We start from the raw sequence: 18,638 nt of genomic DNA on the forward strand, positions 1-18,638 counted from the left end.
GTTTATGTAACTGCTTATGTTAAGAGTATTCCCCACAGGTAAGAACGTCATGCTCAGTTTCTAACTTCACACTTAGAGATTTAGAGCTAACCGGAATGCAAGAATTAGACATATGGTACCCAGCAGGGCTTCAGCAACTGATCTCCAGTTTCTTGTCCTTCCGCAAGGAAGGGCAAGAATTCTCCCTTCTTTTTTCAAAACCTTCTTTGAATGGTTTAATTTTACTCTGTTTAACATTTTGGAAGAGTTATGTTCTATTTCTGTGCTACTCTCCAAGAAATTAGGAAACATATTTGCTTCTAGGTAGACAGGGCCCCCCCCATGTCTTTCTGCTTCAGGCTGATAAGGTAGATAGTTTGGTTTTACTGACTTCTGTTCTTTTTTAGACTCCTCACTGAAGGCAAAACCTAAACTTAATTCTCCAGTGATCATTATTTTCCCTGATCATAAGGAACTTGTATTGACCCCAGTTCTCCTTTCCTGCTTAGACATAGTGGTCATATTCAGGTTTGTTTCTGGAAGCCTTTGAATTTATGCATTCATGGTGCAATGATTTCCATATGTATATGTATATATACCTGAGATAATTCCTTTAGAGCTAGAAGCGCTACCAGTAGTATTACTGAGATTTTTTTAGTTGATTGAGAGCTCAGGTATTTCCATAGGGCACTTCATTGCACAGGTTATACATACCGATAGTGTCCTCTTCTATGACATCCTAGTAACCATTGTCTATGTGTGACACATTATGTTTGTGCCTTTCATGAACAACACTGGCTAGAGTTGAATACACTATTCCAGATCCTCATCGTTAACACTTCAAAGCATTAATACTTCCTTTTCTCAACTTAGATCTGATACCTGATACATACTTTTGGGTCAGTCATCCTGTGATTGACTGAGACACCCAGATCTTTCTTTTCTTCCTTGTTTCCAATGAACCAGCCCTACTTAGAGCAAAAATTCTGACAATTAGCATAGCTTGAAGTATAAAACTACTCTGTGTAAAGTAGACAACAACTGACTAATAGCCAATATCCAGATTTTGTTTATCTTGATGTATGAAGCTAACAGTCTCAGACTGCTTGGGACATGCGGAGTGATAGTTACTGGGCATGTTCACCAGAAGGACTCTAAAACATCTGTATTCCACACATACTTGGTGTGAAAAGGCATACTGCTGTTAATCATCAGAATACAAAGCAAAGCCTACCTGCTGAGCTAAAACACATTCAGAAATGGAGAAAGTAAAGATAATCACAGAATTTGCACAGCAGACTTACTGTAAACCTGCAATCATCTTGATAAGGCACTGCTAATACAACACTAGAATTCGATGGTGTTGCATTAGATTTGAGTTTGTTTCTGAGAGTAATTTTTTATGGAATTAAATGATTATTGGATTAAGTTAGAGAACACACTGATCTGGAGGCTTTACAACCATTTGCTTTAGGAGGGATCAGAGGATAGAGCAAATATTCGTTTCCTGGAATAAACATTTGTGTTTTGTTTAATTTTGCCCCTTCAAATGCATTTACTAATGCAATTATTATTAGTAACCAACTCCTTTGGAAAGAAAAATGCCGATCCTCAAGTCTTCTTTTACAGTGTATCATACTATCTTCCCTCTGGATTGATGTGAGGCCACTAAAGATTATTTTGGAGCAGACATGGATTGAGGTGACTTTGATGCATAGACAAGACACTGTAGTGTACTTCTTGCTTCAAAAGTGGTCTGGAAGAGTTGAAAAGCTTATCCTGTGCATTGGGTGCTTGGTTGGATGATAGTGATGTAATATTTGATATAAGAAAGAAACCATAAGAAATGAAAAAGACTATATCAATAAAGAGATTAATGCCCACTTTTCTGTCATCATGTTCTGTATTTTATCATTTAACATTTGATTATAACTGGATGCTCAAGTAGCTGCTGTAATAGTTTTCCCCTGTCATTTCATTGCTACACAGTCTATATACACTTCTTTGTTAATCAATATTTCAGTTTATGTATTTTGATGAATGTGATAATTATATCTTCGTAGTCACACAGGTTCTGCATTTAGCAGAATAGCTTCCAATGACTCAGGGCATTCTGTAAGAGACATTCAGCAATGATTCAGGTATAACGCTGGGTCCTAATCCACATGGGATCATATTATCTGAGAAATATCACATCTTCTCATGACAAGCAAGTTAAATAAATTTAACCAAATAATTTCAAAAGCAACACAACACACACACCTTTCATCTCAAAAGACAGCAGAGGGATTTGTTAATTTTTACAAAATATGTATTTGCCTTTAACTGAAATCACTGTCTTTAGTGTGATTTAGTGCTTTAGTGTACCACAGTTTTTGCAAAACTTCATCTTTATTCTCTGTATGTTTTTATTGCAGATGATGGAAAGATGGGAGAATCAAGGCAGCCCTCAGACAAGTTTGTCTGCTCCAGCTATACCACAGAATATTCCCTATCCACCCACCCTTCACAGGAGTTCATTTCCTGATTCAACAGAGGCCTTTGATCCACGAAAACCTGACCCATATGAGCTGTATGAGAAATCAAGAGCTATTTATGAAAGTAGGCGTAAGTGAAAGCCCTGTTCACCCTGCTGAGCATTTAATATTTTAAGCTTTTGCCTATGAATGTGTCACAGCTGACATAATTTTCCATAATTATATTTTGTAATTTAAAGCAAGCCAACTATGAGCCCAGTTAATACAGGCCATTTTAAATTATTCAAAATTCTACTCTTAATATGTTTTCCTGGATATTGCCTAGATTTCAAAGTTCGTCTTTCACAGTTTTGTTTCCTGATATTACCCCCTCCTCATTTTGACTCTTAAATCCTTAGCGAAGAACGGTAAATGTGGCAATATATTCTGCTGCACTATTCTTCTTCATAGCCATCTAACAAAAGGATATGAATTTAAGATGAAATTGTTCAGCTTACTTTCTCTTTAAAGTGAGGTTTATAAAAGAAACTCTAGGTTTGTCTGCTTTTATAAAAATTATTTTAACATGTTGTGACATTGTCCTTAGTGATTAAAAACAAACTATACCGCAAGTACTATTTGAAGAGCTATACAAAACAGTAGTGGGCTGTGAAGATTCCCATCTTAATTTTATTTGTCATGTTTCTAAGGAGTATACCACATATTTTCCTTAGCAAGGGTAAAATGGATTAAACTCATTTACTCCTTACTATAACAAACATTTTAGCTAAAAGTGTTGTATTTTAAGTCATCCAGAGTTTCATGCTTACTGAGATCAGAATTTCAAAATAATTTATTTTTTAATTAAGGGTTTCTGCATAGCGCTTGTTACTTGCACATACCACCTTTCATTTCATTTTAGAAATTTCTTTATTCTATAAGTTAAATTACTTCATAAATTAGACACAAAATATTTCCCTACTGCTAATTCTGATTAGCCCATTCATATTAGACATAGAGATAAACCTAAACTTCCATTGTCCACGATCTGGAAGAGACACTTTTCTCCAGTTTGCACAGGTATCATCTGAAGGAAAGAAGTTATTGTCCTAAACCTTGGGTCAGTGCAGCTATTCCGTGGTGCCTTAGCCTTTATGCTTGAGTTGCAGCATCGGCACCTCGTGTTTGACTTTGGGATTGGCACCTAGTGTTTGGGATTCCCTGTCACCGGCGCCACGCTGAAGTAACAGTAGGGTTCCTTTTGCATCATCTCATGGTCTCTAAATTACATCTCAAATTCCTTTATTATTTGTCACTGTGGCCAGTGCCACCAGCTTCTGTCACCCTGGTCACGTAGTGGACCCGCCCATCTGAGCCATTCTCCTCCCTGTTCCTCCAGGACATTCATATTACCTTTGCTAAGGTCATTCTTTCCACAACCCTCCTTGTCACATCCGCCCCCTTTCCTCATGTTCTCCTACAGCTACCTTTTGCCAATGAATGTAGTTCATGTCTTCAGAATCCGAAAGCATGTATCTCCCTTCCCAATTGCTGATGATACCAGTAAGCATTCACTACAGTTCGGTAATGGCTCACTCCAGACTGCTGACTGTATTTCTCCCAGAAAACACTTTCTTCCATGTTAATCTCTCCATATGGAACACTTTTCTGGATTGATCCATATAGCCATCTTCAAATGCATTTTGCATACAGTGCATTACGCTGTGCCACTTAGGAAACAAAGACTCTGATTGCATCCATCTCTGTCACTCCCTAGATATGATATTCTCTGCAACCATGGCCCTTAAAGCTGTAATAACCCTGGAGTATTCTGGGAAAGAATTCTCCTTGCAAAGGTATGATAGAGAACATCAGCTGACTTGTGCAGCATCTCTGCCATCCCTGACATCTGGGGCGTATCAGAGTACACAAGTAGTACTTAGGCTCCTGTGTAGTCCAGTATTTTCAAACCTTTGCTTACGTAGCACAGCACAGCAAAGTAATTTTGAGGTGTACTGTCAAGAGATTCAGTAAACATTCTTACCTTTGAACTCACTTTTCTTAGTCCAAATCTTTCTTCCTTTTTTTCTTTAATAGATGCCTGAAATTTAGTTCCTAACTTTATATTTAGGTACTTGAATAACTTACTGAAGTTTTTCAGCAATACCAAGTATCTTGTTCCCCCTAAATATGAAATTGGGAATTTACATTCAAACTCCCTTAAAAGTACCTGATCTTCAATTATAAACTGTTTAGAGCAGGAACGGAGCCTGCTCGTGTATTTACACTGTACACCACATAGCTCATGCTGACTGCTGTTTTAATGCAATAAATATTATTTACTAATGCAATATCTTTCTCTGCTCCAGAAATTATTCTTGATTGGACAGGGTTCCCCAAACAATGTTTTTACAGAATGTACTAGCAAAGACAATCATTTCTGTAACTTTGAAACTCTTTGAAATGTGGATCAGGATACAGTGTGGAACAGGGCAAAAAAGCTTGAAAGAATTAGGCCAAGATTGTTTGGAAGTTTGGAAATAATTTTCAAACATCTCTCTTCTTTCCCCTTCTTTCTCTTTCTCTTGCTCTTGTTCTTGCTCTTGCTCTTACTTTTTCTCTATTTTGTGTATTAATGGCCAGAATGACAAGTAGATATAAAGATTTTCCAGAGCTGAAATTTTCCAAAGTGCTGTCTTCTGGGACTATAAAGAGAAGTTAAAGGAAAAAGAAACCATCCTATAATTATCAAGTTTTTTTTTTTTTAATCTAATTCAGCATCTCTGCTGAAAACACACTTGACTTCATGTACTGCTTTAAGGAAAGCGAAGCTCTTTGCAAATAATTGCTTCCCATATGGGCAGTTTTCTATAATAAGGAAAGTATTTTAGCAGAACTCTGCACTTTCAGCAGAGGCTGAACAGTCTCTTGCGGTTAAAGCCACCAAGACAAGAGTGGAAAAGTGCAGATTACAGACATTCTACACTGAAACAAAAAGACAAGAAATAGTTTTATATATGGTATGGTATCTTCTTTGACCTTGATCCCCCGATATGAAGAGTTCCGTATTTGTAGAATTTCCCTAAATAGTAATGGAAGCAAAGAGGCATGTTTGCCCTTCATGTGACTATGTGGGAATATAGATCTGCTGTCAGGTACAAAGTTTGACATGCACGCCAAAGAAGATATGCTACCCCCAAAAGGAATCTTCCACTCGCTAAAAGAATTGAATGATTCGTTAATACTCATAGGTGCTTTCTACAAGTTTTCTGGTTACTTCCCTTGGTCAATATGAACTCCAGTCTTTTACTGATAATAATCTACTCTGTTCAGTAGTATATACTAGGCCAGGGAAAGAGTTCAAAATTCATAGGTTGCAATTATGCTAAGACGTATGTCTAGATGTTTTAATTACATGTGAGTTCTGTCCAAGAGGCAACTGGAAGTTGTACACAGATCTCTACCTAACCAAACTAAGAACTAAAAATCAAAGAACCTCCTAGGCCTAAAGCAAGAAAATGAGGGATGAAAAGAAAAATTGCAGTAACAATCGGTACCAGATTTCCGGCAATATCCTGATGTTCCAGCTAATCCTGAAAGTTTTAATTTATTCTGACACTGGTATCCTACAGACGTTCTCTCTAAGCCTTAATTACAGCCACAGTTCCCAGCCAGATCTCTTCTGCATTCATTCACGTCCTTTGGTCATAAACAACTGTCACCAAACATCGCTGTTCTCCCTGACACTTTTGTTTCATGGAGGCCATCAGCATACATTTTAGCAAATTGAATTCATCAAGCCTTTGATTGCTTCTTTTCTCCACATACCACTAACATTACCCAAAGTGAGAGAAACAAGCAGGAAACCTATTAGTGAGTCAAGAAATTGTCATCTAAATTGAGTATATGGGAGGGAGAGTTTTAAAATAACACACACTTCGTTTCCCACCATATGGCTGTGTCAGGTTGGTTATCTTTGCTGCAGACATACCCTTAAAGCGTACAGAAAAAGTTCAACTACTTTTTTTTTTTTTTTTAAGTACCTCTTCTCTCAAAGCAAGTTTGCCTTATCTCCTGGCAAGACCTAAAAAGAAAGAGTTCATCTTCTAAAGATAAAGCAAAGACGTGAACAATCCTGACCTGGAAACACTCACAAAGAAAAGAGGGAGTGTTAGATTGATTCTCTTAGAGTCAGACTTTGTTATTAAACAGTTCATTTTAGTACTGCTATAGCTCTGAATTTCTACAGACCCTTTCATCAGAGGATCACACGGCAGTCAGTGCTCACAAGCGCCTTATCAAAGCCTCCTGCTCCCCTGTCAAGGAGGTGAGTACGTTGTGCCGTACAGCGTAGTTGGGTGAGGAGCACGAGTTCAGTGACATGACTGCAAGCAGAGCCGGCAACAGAACCGAGGAGCCTCATTCACAAGCCTTGGCTCTAGCCGCTGGATATACTCATTCCTAACTAAAGATAGCAAGAGAGGTGCTCCAAGCCTGGAGTCACCACAAAAGAGGATCTTTTTTATCCTACAGGAAAGTTTTTCCGCCTTAGGCATATGAAGGACCTGCAAGACCCTGCGCGATGGGGAAATTTCAATTTTTAATGACCGTATATGAATTGCTAAGGATTACTGCTTATGCGCTGAAGACAGTTTTTTAGAAGCAGTTCTACCAGGACAGCTTTGAGACGACTCAAACGATGCGTTGGTACAAAAGTGGTGTGCAGCTGTACTTTGTAAGGCATAGCTCCCTGCGGAGTTGTCGTCACGTGCTGTCACCTGTCAACGCTTACCTGTTAAATGCACCTGCTAGAGTTGTCACTTGTCAGCTGCTATCAATAGCTCCAAATAGCCAAAAAGTAGCAGAAAGTAGCTTTAAAATCTCACAGTTTCCAGAGACTAGTGGAAAAATATCGTATGAAAATATGACACAAAGTATCTACCTAAACGTAAAAGAAGGGAAATTATTTTCTTCTTTCGTCCTCTTTTCATTTTGCAACTAGGTATCTCCTGCCCTCTGCCTTTTTTTTTTCTTTTTTTCCACTTACTTCTTCTCCCCAGGGAAGAGAACTTACCTATCTTTCTGCTGCAATTTTTTTGACACACTCAGAAATGAATGAGAAAACCTGCTTAAATAATTGTGAGTTTTTTTTTCCTTTTTTCCCCTCCAACTATAAGTTTTACTTGTCTTAAAGGCATACCCTTTCTCCATATGAAAGCACTTAAGAGTGTAAGTGACAGTGTGGCTCTGTTGATAGCCGTGGAAGTTAGGTATAGGAGCTAGAATATAGTGCATAGGATCAGAAATCTCGTGTGAATGAAAAGAATTTAGGGGTCAGTATGCAGCAGTTGTTGTAGCTGTAACTGAAGCTCCAGAAGCTGTCATTGACAGAACTCGTTCTCCTGAATTTAACATTTTTGCTTTAATAAGTTCTCCCTGTCGTCCTTTACTTATATTTTATACATAACACTGCTCATTGTAAATACACAGTTTATAACAAACTTTGCTCAGAACCTGTGTAGGCAGACATCAATCACACATGCCACATAAATCTTTTGGGAGTCATAATGTTCATAATATTTCTTTTATTATAAAATGCATAATAGAAAATCTGTTTTATTTTCCTCTAAAGAAAACAGTAAAATAAAATGTTTCTTTGCAGCGATTAGGATATATTTATCATCCTTTCCTGTGTCCTTCAGTTACTGCGGTAGTCCAAGATTGGTGATGTGACACAGAAATGCCAGTAGGAAGAATGAGATAAGCTAGTGATAAGCTCTTATTAAAAGTGAAATCTGGACAACTACAGTTCCACCTTTTACTAGAAAGACAGAGATTCCTGCTTTCAAAATCTCCCGTATTGCTTTTTCTCGTGACCACGGTATCATGAATTTTTTCAGTTCTTTTCAGATCCGTCAGCTGTAGTATGTACTGTAATTTTTTATGCTGCCAAATAGTCAGACAAATTGGAAAAGAACCAGAAAACAAAGTCCACCAGCATCTGTGAAGCATGTACATAGCATATGTATTAGCCTAATGCATTATTAGCCTTCAGAAAATAAGGGCATTTTCTTAACGCAGACTTACGAATAACTTTATGAGGGGGACACAGGCAAGCATTTGAATAAATGTTCACAGGGTGCGTTTCCTCTGAAATATCACTACAGGTATTCAGTTCAAATATGACTTAAAATTGTTCAGCAATGGAGAAGATTTACCCAGCATTTTACTGAAGGGTCAATGGCATAGTCCACAGCTAACCAGGCTTTTCTAGTCAGTGCTCGTTGGCTGAAGGCCTACACACTTGCGGTCTTAAAAGTTGAAGGAAATTTTTCACATAATTGTTAGTGCAATTTTTTCAATCAGTATTTTCCTGACAAAACATTTTGCCTCTAACAGTTTTTTCCATCTTTGCTCATCTCTAGTCTAAGTAATTTTCACATTTTATTTATGGTATTTTTAAAAGATATATACACAGGTATGTGTGTTTATTTAGTTACAAAATATTAAATATACCATGCAGTACTACTAGAGTGTTAAGTACGTAGTATTCTTAAGTATTATAGCTTAGTATTCCTTTCTTTTCTGTATGGACAAAGAGTTTGGGAATATAATTTCAGAAAATGAAGCTCTAGTTTCAGACATTCCCTGCACTCAGTTTGCTCTCAACCTTTCTTTTCACCAGTTCCTCACCCCTTATATCACTGAGACATGCCTCTCTTCACTTAGTAAATATGAGAGTACTGACAAATTGCTAGTTACGTATTTTACTATCAAACTAGTCCTTGACCTGGAGTATGAGCAACTGAGTTGTAGGAAGGCAATTTCTCTGCACAATACAAGTTGCTATTTTCTTTTCATCTTTGGTACCCAAACAACAGCGTAAAAAAGGTCTAAGAATTTACATTACTAAATAAAATTAGCCCTTTTCCATTAAGAGATAATAAATGTCAAGGGGAGAGGACAATTTAATAGACTGACGTCAATAATTTTGTATTGTTCATCACTGCAGAAAGAGTTACTCGCCATGACAAAATGGTTTTGTTAGTTATAAGAACTGACAGTGAAACCAAAAGCATTTTGAAATGAAATTATAAGAATATCATCATCACAGTCCAGTGGATGTAAAGTGATTTTGATTGCTAGATTGCAAAGTAGGTCCTAAACAACCTATGTTAATATGAAGTGTCAGTTTTACAATTAGTGGCAGTAATTGAAGATGCAGTAATCCTTTCTCTTAAACAATTTACACTTTACTAAAAGGTACACATATAGATTTTCATCTGATAAGGTGTAATCAAGAAGTCAAAGTAATAATTTAAGTAAGAAAACTGACATGTAAGTACTGGGGCATTGGTCACAGGTTATCATCTTCAGCTGAGCTGAGTGAGGCCAATGGGAACTACCTAGCATATGTGGCGTTTCCACCTGCTCTTCATCTGCAGGTTTGGAAAGGACGTTGCAACATGATCACATTCATTCCATTTATTTGGAAAACACTTATTTATCTAAAGCATGGGTAGGGCCGAGAGTTGCAATATAAATGTTTGCTAGTTTACTAGTTTTATTCTGTGTATTTAGTTTGCAATAAAATAGGATCCAGAAAATGCTGCAATGTGGGCAATAAATATTATCATCCCTATCTTTCCTCAGCACAATTCTTCCTCCACAGAACACCGGTCTCCACTGGTGCAAATAATTCCCTTGGAACATGTTAAAGAAGTGTGCTCCTAGGGCTTTATCTAGGCAGTCGAGAAGTCTGGTATTTCTACCATTGTTTTCAGTTAGGTCAGGATTGTGTCCCAAGTTTTGTTTATTGTGGGAGTAAGTTTAATTATTCTTACAAATATTTTTTAGATTTCAGGTTCAAAGCTATGAATCCTCAAAATGCACTTGCAGAGTGCAATGTATAAAATTAAATATAAAGCTAGATCTACAAGCGTTTTATCATTTTATCTTCAAAAAGCAAACTTAGCCTTGGCTTTAAATTCATGTAATATGGAAGAACTCTTGGTGTACAGCAAGCGCCTTTGAAATGTACTGCTGCATCCTAGTTCTCCGGAGCTTATTGAGTAGTACTCACAGTGAAGATTTATTTCAATTATAGCTATATACGAATAGCAGCCCTGAAGTAGACTTCTCAGTTTGTCTTTCTGGGTTCCTATTTCTAGCATAGATTAGCTGGACTGAAAAATTTAGTTCATGAGATTTGTCGAGTACTTCATTAGTCATCCGAGTTCTGCACTGCAATTATTTCATTCCTATTTCACATTAAAAGACTGCAGTAAGTCATATAGTAGGGCAATGCAACCACATAAGGTTCAACTAAAAATGATTTACATGGAGAATACACAAAAATGTCAACATTTTAAAGAAAACATACTTGAGGAGCTTTGCTATACCCATTCTCTTTTGCAGTCCTGCAGACACTAATGGGAATGAAGCCGTTCATCACCAACCACCATCCAGGCCCAAATCATCCAGCTTCAGCAGAAAGCAATCTGAGCTAAAGGAGTTGTCGTTACTGGGAAGAGTAGCACAAAGATGATGAGCATAGCTAATGTGCTTTAATATTCTGTGATGGCTCTGCTTGCCAAACTCAAGAAGGGCACAATCCAACAGAAGAGCCAGGCAGTCTGCTTCCATTCATTGGCCCTATTATAATAGATGGTAGGATTATAAGACCTCACTTTGTCCCTGTCCATTTGGTTGATCAGTCAGCAGTTGTACTCTGCTAGTACCTCTACCATGAGATTGACTTTTATTATCCTAGCTCTCACTGAGTCAAAGATATCTTGGGGCAGTGGCATTCCTCTTCTCCAAATCTTTATGATGTACTCAGATCAACTGGAAAACTTCCTGCTTTCTCTCTCCCCAGCTGTTTAGGATCACAACTTCATGTTCCTAAACTCATGAAGATATCATAATACCCAGTCTAGATTTAGGCCTGCACACTTATATGCATAAAGCAGTAATCATTATACTAATCAGTCTCTCCTCACTAGGATTCTATCATTGATATTTTCTCCCTAAACTTTTTCTTCAGAAAACGTATTAACAGGAGTCTGTTGGATTATTTAAGATACATTTTTTTTTTTCCCCAAAGACTCTAATGAGCAAAGCTATGCCATTCCCATTCTATTCACTCATGGGAATGTTTAGCACATGAGAACTTTTCACAAACAAATAGGCCTGAAAGAAGACCTGAAAGAAGTATAATCTCTCGAATGTGGGGTTTTTTCCTTGCTTTTCAACAGTGGGAGGGCACTTAAGCACTTGTGGATTTTTCAGGATGTTCTTCCCAAGAGGCACATTTCCTCTTCCATTTCATATTCTCCAAACTTCCACTTGCTTAGTACACTTGTCTTCAAAAGATATTAATTTTTATCTACCACATTGAGTTATTATTGACTAGAAAGATGAGAAGGCTATATTCATTAAGCTGTACTCTCAGATGTTCTTATCTAGTTACCTACATTTGCTGAAAGAGCTGCAGACTAGTTTAAACTCCATTTCTACTTGCATTTTGCAGCTTAAGTTCAGAGCAGCTTTGTAGGGGTTTCTGTTAAGCAAAAGAGTCATTCCCTAGTTCTTATCCCTTCATTTCGTTCATAATCACATGCATTTTTACTGGGATGCAGGTAATGATATGACTGACATGCACAATCAGATTCAGTCCAGTGAATGCTAGGATACAGCTCCCTAAAAGAAGTTAGCTTTAATAGCATTCTTAAAAATAAATAAATATAACTAAAATAAGGCTTTTTAACCAGTAGCCAGAAAGGATACTCGTAAATGTGAGTTTCCGCTGAGAGATCAGGTAGAAAAATGGATGCCTATACATTTTATTCATGTGCAAATCTTTGAATGGAAGCACTACCAGTGCGTGAGACTGTCCTATGCTTCCCCTAAAAAAAGATAAGAATTCATGACATAGCTGAGCTCAAGACTTGTAGCTAGTCATAAGGAAAGAAGATATTGCGGCTGCTCTGTTCCTTGCCTCTGAGTGTCTAGACATTCCTAGAAATGTCACTTCATATTACAATGTTTAGAAATAAGACCCAAGAAGCTCTGTAATGATATCTCATAGAGGGATCTCAGAGTCCAAAGCCTTGTCTTTCTTTCCAGTTATGATGGTTGGTCCAATAAAAGATACTACAAATCTTCCTCTAGATATAAGACTTCAGCAAATTAGCAACTTTGTTTTCTCATCCTGTGAACAGATGGATAACAGGCATGTGGGCTATTTGGTTCAGAAGTAACCAACCATAAAGAGGATGGAAACAAACTATTAATAAACCACTCAATAAGAAGAAAGAGAACTAGGATTTAACAAACACAGAATCCAAATTTCATCCCATTTATTATGAATTCTCCCCTTATTTAGAAATTATAGAGATGGGTATCTCACCAGTGATTTGTATAATAGCCACTGTCTGAGCTTGCACTTCTAAATCTCCCTTTTATTTTACCAAATTTATTGAGGGAACTGGATGTGCTTAGCAAAAAGAAGAAATGTCTAGAAGAAATCTTCAAATAAAAAAGGATGGTACAGAAAGAAGAGAAATAAAGAGTTCTCCTTGTCCACCTAGTCAAAAAGTGATGGGATACAACTGCAGCAAAATAGATAGATAAGGATTAGAAAAGCCTCTGTAAATATAGGGATATTTAATAAGCATTGCTAGAGATTTCCTAGAGAGCTTGTAGAGCCTCAGTCACTGGAGATCTTGAAGAACAGGTTAGGCTAGCTGGATCCAACAGGCAGCAGATGGGCTGGATCTGGCCCTTTACTGAGTATAGCAGGAAATGTCTGTGCGAGCAGCAAACCGCTTTCACAGGTCAGAGCAGCTTCCTTTTGCCCCACCGCGTAACCCAACATGCAAAGTGCCACCGATGAAGCAGGACCTGGAGGTGCTGCTGCTGCCATAGTTCCTCCCAAATGAGCCACATCTCCCTGTCAACCTCCCAAATACACCTTCTCTGTGCAACAGCAGGGAGGCTTCTGCATCGAGCGCATATTCAGCACAACTTCGGCCTGTGCTACGTGAGGCAGAGGGGAGAAAAAGGCTCACTTGCATAAAAGGGAAGCCGTTGAGGTGCAGAGTGCCGCTGGAGGTCCTGACTACCTAGATCTGGGTCCTGAAGCTACCAAGGCTAGATCACCTAAAGCCAGTCAGACTCCTTGCAGAAATGGTTTGAGGTCTGCCTCAGCCTGCATAGATGCTGGGTAGATGGATGATTATCTACAGTTTGGAAATCATTAATCTATTAAGATGACATCAATGAGAACCACAAAATGGAAAGGAGAGGAAAAAATCAAGCAATAAAGATGCCTCTATAGCCCTTTCTTGAGATTAATTATTAAGAAACGCTCATTCTTCTCACTACTACTTTACTTTTACATGAGTCATACATCCAGGATGAAGGGAGGACACAGAAGAGACTTTTTCCATACTAGTGCATCAGGGGATTCACCCAGCCCCCTTCTCATCTCCCTGAAAAGTTCATTTCCTTATATTTTGTACCTATTTTAATACATTCTATATTTCCAATGCCTTATGTGTGTACTTTGAAGGCCTTTTAATGGTAGTAATATTGAGCAGTCTGGCCTCTTTATCCTGGACTCTCTACATACGCCTCCTGCTGCCTCATTTCCTAAGAGGTGGAGGCAGAGGGTTTAGCATAGTCAAACAGAGTTTAGAAAATGCCAAAATGAACTTAACAGTAAGTAAATGGAAAGTTTCAAATTGCCATATGTAAAGGTTAGTTTCCTATAAAAAGTGATTCATGGTGTTTTGGTTTGGTTTGGTTTAACAGAACAGGCTAGAGCCTCTCGATATTTTGATAAAATTAGCAGTTCTTAGCAGATCTTCAGGATGTGCATGAATGACGTGCATCCTGCTTGGCTGAGGTGGAACCTGCTGTTCTTAGCGTTTTTGAGCACAGAGCTATGAGTTTTGAAAAGAACTACCTATATCCCTGCCTTTGATATAGGACGGCATGTTATGTTAATACGTTAAATATTCTTCAGAAGGCTTCCCTCTTTTGATGTTTTCTGCTGGTTGCTAATAGCTTGACTATTACATGAGCCCAACTGTTTTTTCAAGAGCTGATGACAAAATTACAAATATCCTGTCCTGCACACTTGGCCAGACTGCTGACAGCAGATTCTTCCAGAAGGGGCACTGCTCTGCTGTAGTTACAAAAACTACAACTCTGCACTGCAGTTTATCTTTTTGGTGGTCATATGTTGAATAACTGTTAGGCCTGATTCAACATCTAAGGGGTACCAAAATTCTAAGTTTCCTATGTGTTAATTTCTAAAATACTAGATGTTGAATGGTTAATTTGGAGTAGAAATGATTAAAAAACCCCGTGAGACATTGTATGAGATTCCGCAGAGAGGAAAAGAAAATAAACCTATTCAGGAACAAAAGCCAGATCAGACTTCATGAGACTGGTTTTGAAGGAAACAAGTTCATGCACAGGCTTTTGCCCGGCCACAAAGAGTAGCTTCAAACAGATACTTCTAGCTTACTAAAAAATTGTGGCTATGTTAACAGAGTGAAGCGAATTGTTCTCCAGTTTGTCACAATTTGAATACAATTGTACTTCTTGAACTTTGCTGCATGAGGCAAATTCGGAGGGGTGCTAGGCTGACTGCAAGCACCCTGGAAACACATAATGACCCAACTTATAACAGCTCAAAAGAGTAATTCCAGCTGAATGACCAACAGAAAAGGCTTGGGTCCCTGCAAACATAAAAGCTTATTAAGACAGTCAAGATGTAATTATACATTAAAATCATTCTGTCTCTTTGAAGAATTCCATCAAAATCTTGAAAAAAACATGAGTGAAAAAAAATTTCTCCAAGTTTGCAATGGATTAGTTTCAAACATTCTGATCTTCACTAGTTGTTTGTGGAATAATTTACATCTACATAGCACCTCTCGTCTTGGAAGATTCCAAATCACTTTACAAAATCTAAAGTGTGTGAAGGAATTGCCTCCTTTAAGCATCGAAGTACAGATGTGCAGCCGCCTATGAACTAGAACACAAGAACACACAACCCCTAACACAACGAGGCAACAGGAATACTTCATCAAATCCAAAAGGGCATTCCCATCCGCTTCAATATCTGGACTGTATTTTAAGTAAGCAGAATATCAGTTACCTCAGTTTGGGCAGATCATGTTCGTTATGTAAATACTCTTACAAAAAGAGTTGTAAGATATTGAGTGGCATCCACCTCCATTTTCAGGAAAACATCGTAATTCTATAACTTTAGTGCTCTTAATTAGCATTATTTAAGCTGTAAAATGTTGAGTTACTAACACTGCAGTCCATACCCCTTTTAGCAAGTAAGCCATCAGAAGGCCAGACAGGTAGTTTTAGTCCAAAGTCTTCCAGGGTGGTAAGGAGCTTTCTGCTCTAGAAATATTGTCTTTTCATTTCTCTCACCACTTCTAAATATTTCCAGAGGGCTTTGATGGGGCAAAAGCAATGCCTTCCAGTGCATTCTCTGACCTCTTTCTTCTTGGAACCCGCTTACAGTGTTAAATTCCTTTCGTACTCATGTTTTCTTTCTGTCTCAGATGATAATATATACTCATCTGTTGAATCACTGTCCTACAGATGCTGATGTGACAGACCCCATTTAACTCACAAGATACAGATGATGTGATATTTTGTTTTAGAGACACATGGATGTATTAGTTCTTTATTTACCTATTTACTGTTGGCAGGCCAAAACAAATCACCTCCAGTGTGGGATGTTTTGCAATTGACTCTGCAGGTTGTAGAGATCGTAAAACAGAAGTTCATAGTTACAGCATTTCAAAATCAGCGAAAGAACTGTAAGAGTGAATTCAGCTATGGGTTTTTTCCCAGATTCCTCTAATGCCAGCAAAGTAGTTGTAAATAAAAACCAGTCCATTATTGGTGCACTATATCACCTAGTGAGATGGAAATACTTTGAAACTATCTTACTAAGAATAGGTTAAAGGGGTTTACCTTCATATACCAGTTGTTTTAATTGGCAATATATAACCTTTTAGCAAAATCTTGCTCTTGCTCTTCTTGATGATAAAAGAGGGTTTGCAGTTGAGTTGGATAACGGCAGGAGTCAAGTCATCTGAGCAGCCATTAAACTTTCCTTTTATTGTTGTCTTTGAATAAGCAATAAAATTAAAAAATAAGCACTAACATTCACAATATTTAATACATTAATAATTTAATCTTCACCATAAACTGTGTTCCATTAAAAGAACCCTCTAACTATGTGTTTCACTTTACGTAGAAATGGACAGGAAGGTCTATATCTAGCAGGAATACATACATATACTACCTAGTAAGTCAAGAAGGAGGGGATATACAATAAGTAAAATATGCAATAAAAAATAGAAATTGCACTTCAGTAATTCAGTCCACAGCAGAGAAAGTGGTGCTGCATCTTTAAATATCTTGAGAAATGTATTTCATCTTTAATTCCCCATTTTCCTATTCAGAACAAGTGCTGCCCAGGACTGGTTTTCGAGCGGATTCCTCTGGCAAGTATTCTTCAGCCTTCATTGTTCTGTAAACGAATTGTCCTCCATTTTATGTTTAAGTAATTCTTTTTTTAATCATTTCTCTAGATTATGGCCAGTCATGACTGCCCAGTCACCATTTTATTTTTGTATGAGCTATATGGGGGTTATAGAATGCTAACTCTAAATCTTTTTAGAGTAGATTTTCGTTTTGAGGCAGGAAAACCACTTCCTTTTCCTCAGCTAGTCTTTGTGTATGTTTAACAGTGTTTTATGTATGCTTTGATATGTTAGTGTTCACTATCCTACCATTAACAACATAAAAAATATTTCTCTATAGCTCATGCCCAAAACTTAGTTTAAGCATTGTTTTGCAGTGAAAAAAATGAAATTAATCCTATCTTCAGTTGCAAAAGAGCAGAATTGACGTGTTATGCCGACCCACCCATCCCTTGCTCCGATGCATTAAAGACCCATTAAAGACTTCTCTAGTCCTACACAGCTTGGACAGGCTCCTAAATTAAATACAGGCTTGGGCTGGTTTTGCATGTCCTGTTAGGGTGTATAGGTTGAATACCTCTGTTAGCATGCCAATTTCCTTTTTTTTTTTTTTTTAACTTGCTCATTTCTATACTGGAGTCTGTATTTACCAGCTCTATAAATATCAAAAGGAAATATGTATTTTTTTTAAAAAGCTACTAGTGTTGGAAATCAGCTGACCCTTGATTGTTTTCAAGCTTTACACATCGTTCAAGAGCATCTGAAGCTCAATTTAAAAAGTTATTGTAGATTTGTGTTAATCACCATTCATGGTAATGATCTATACTTAATAAAAATCCTCATCAGCTCCAGCAAAGGAGTCCAAAATAACTCTTATTTTTAGCAGGAGGGTTGAGGAAACCCAGAAAGACTGTAAAATTCTTATAACAAAGCTCTGCATCCTTGTTTTAATTGCAACATAGAAGACATTTAATAAAAAAAAAAAAAATCAGTCTCAGCATTTATATCATCATCCCAAATAACAGGTTTATCTCTATAAAAATCACTCAGCACTTGTGAGACTTGAATCATCCATAAAATGAATTAATTATGTTCAATAACCTATTTTCTCTACATACATTTAAGAAGCAACTGCAGGTGCACTTATCAATGTGTAATTCATGTAGGAATTTAAATGAATACAGTACAGAAATGTAACTGAGAGCTGATAATCACATCTGCACCTATAACATCTCACTATTATTCAGTAACAATATATTCTGGTGTCTTTACATTTAAAGCAAATTTCCTTTCTTCCATGAACCAGAAAGCGGAATTTCCCGATGCTCTTTCACACCCTCGCTGTGCAGCAGTGATAAGATCACTGCTTGTCCAATTGTATTCTCAAATTCATGGGGGATCCAGCTGCTTTTATAACCTCACAAAGTGAATTGATTTTGTCTCTTCTAGGCCAAATGCTCCATTAAGTTTCCTTTTACACAAAAAAAAAAAACAGACAAAATACTATAACTGTAGCAAAGACACTGAACTTACAAACAGTGAAATCTACTGTTCATTTTCTAATACACCTGTGCAGAGAAGTAAGGGAGAGCAGGGAACACTGTTATTCTTGCACAGGATACCTCTATTCTAAAATCAGGCCCTCCAGAAGAAATATTGACTTTAAGCTGCAACT

The 18,638-nt window shown here is 37.5% G+C and overlaps 1 protein-coding gene across 11 annotated transcripts in view; it reads left to right on the forward strand.

Moving 5' to 3' along the window:
• Positions 1 to 18,638, forward strand: part of MAGI2 (membrane associated guanylate kinase, WW and PDZ domain containing 2) — a 757,526-nt gene that overhangs the window by 661,449 nt on the left and 77,439 nt on the right. For 10 of the 11 annotated variants that reach the window (XM_068924402.1, XM_068924568.1, XM_068924945.1 and 7 more), the window contains one exon: positions 2,397 to 2,586. In XM_068924402.1, the coding sequence (XP_068780503.1) occupies positions 2,397 to 2,586 (190 nt within the window). The remainder of the gene's footprint in view (positions 1 to 2,396; positions 2,587 to 18,638) is intronic. The other variant, XM_068924499.1, reaches the window with a different exon arrangement.

This window comes from Struthio camelus, chromosome 1 (genome assembly GCF_040807025.1).
Source record: "Struthio camelus isolate bStrCam1 chromosome 1, bStrCam1.hap1, whole genome shotgun sequence".
NCBI lineage: Eukaryota > Metazoa > Chordata > Aves > Struthioniformes > Struthionidae > Struthio > Struthio camelus.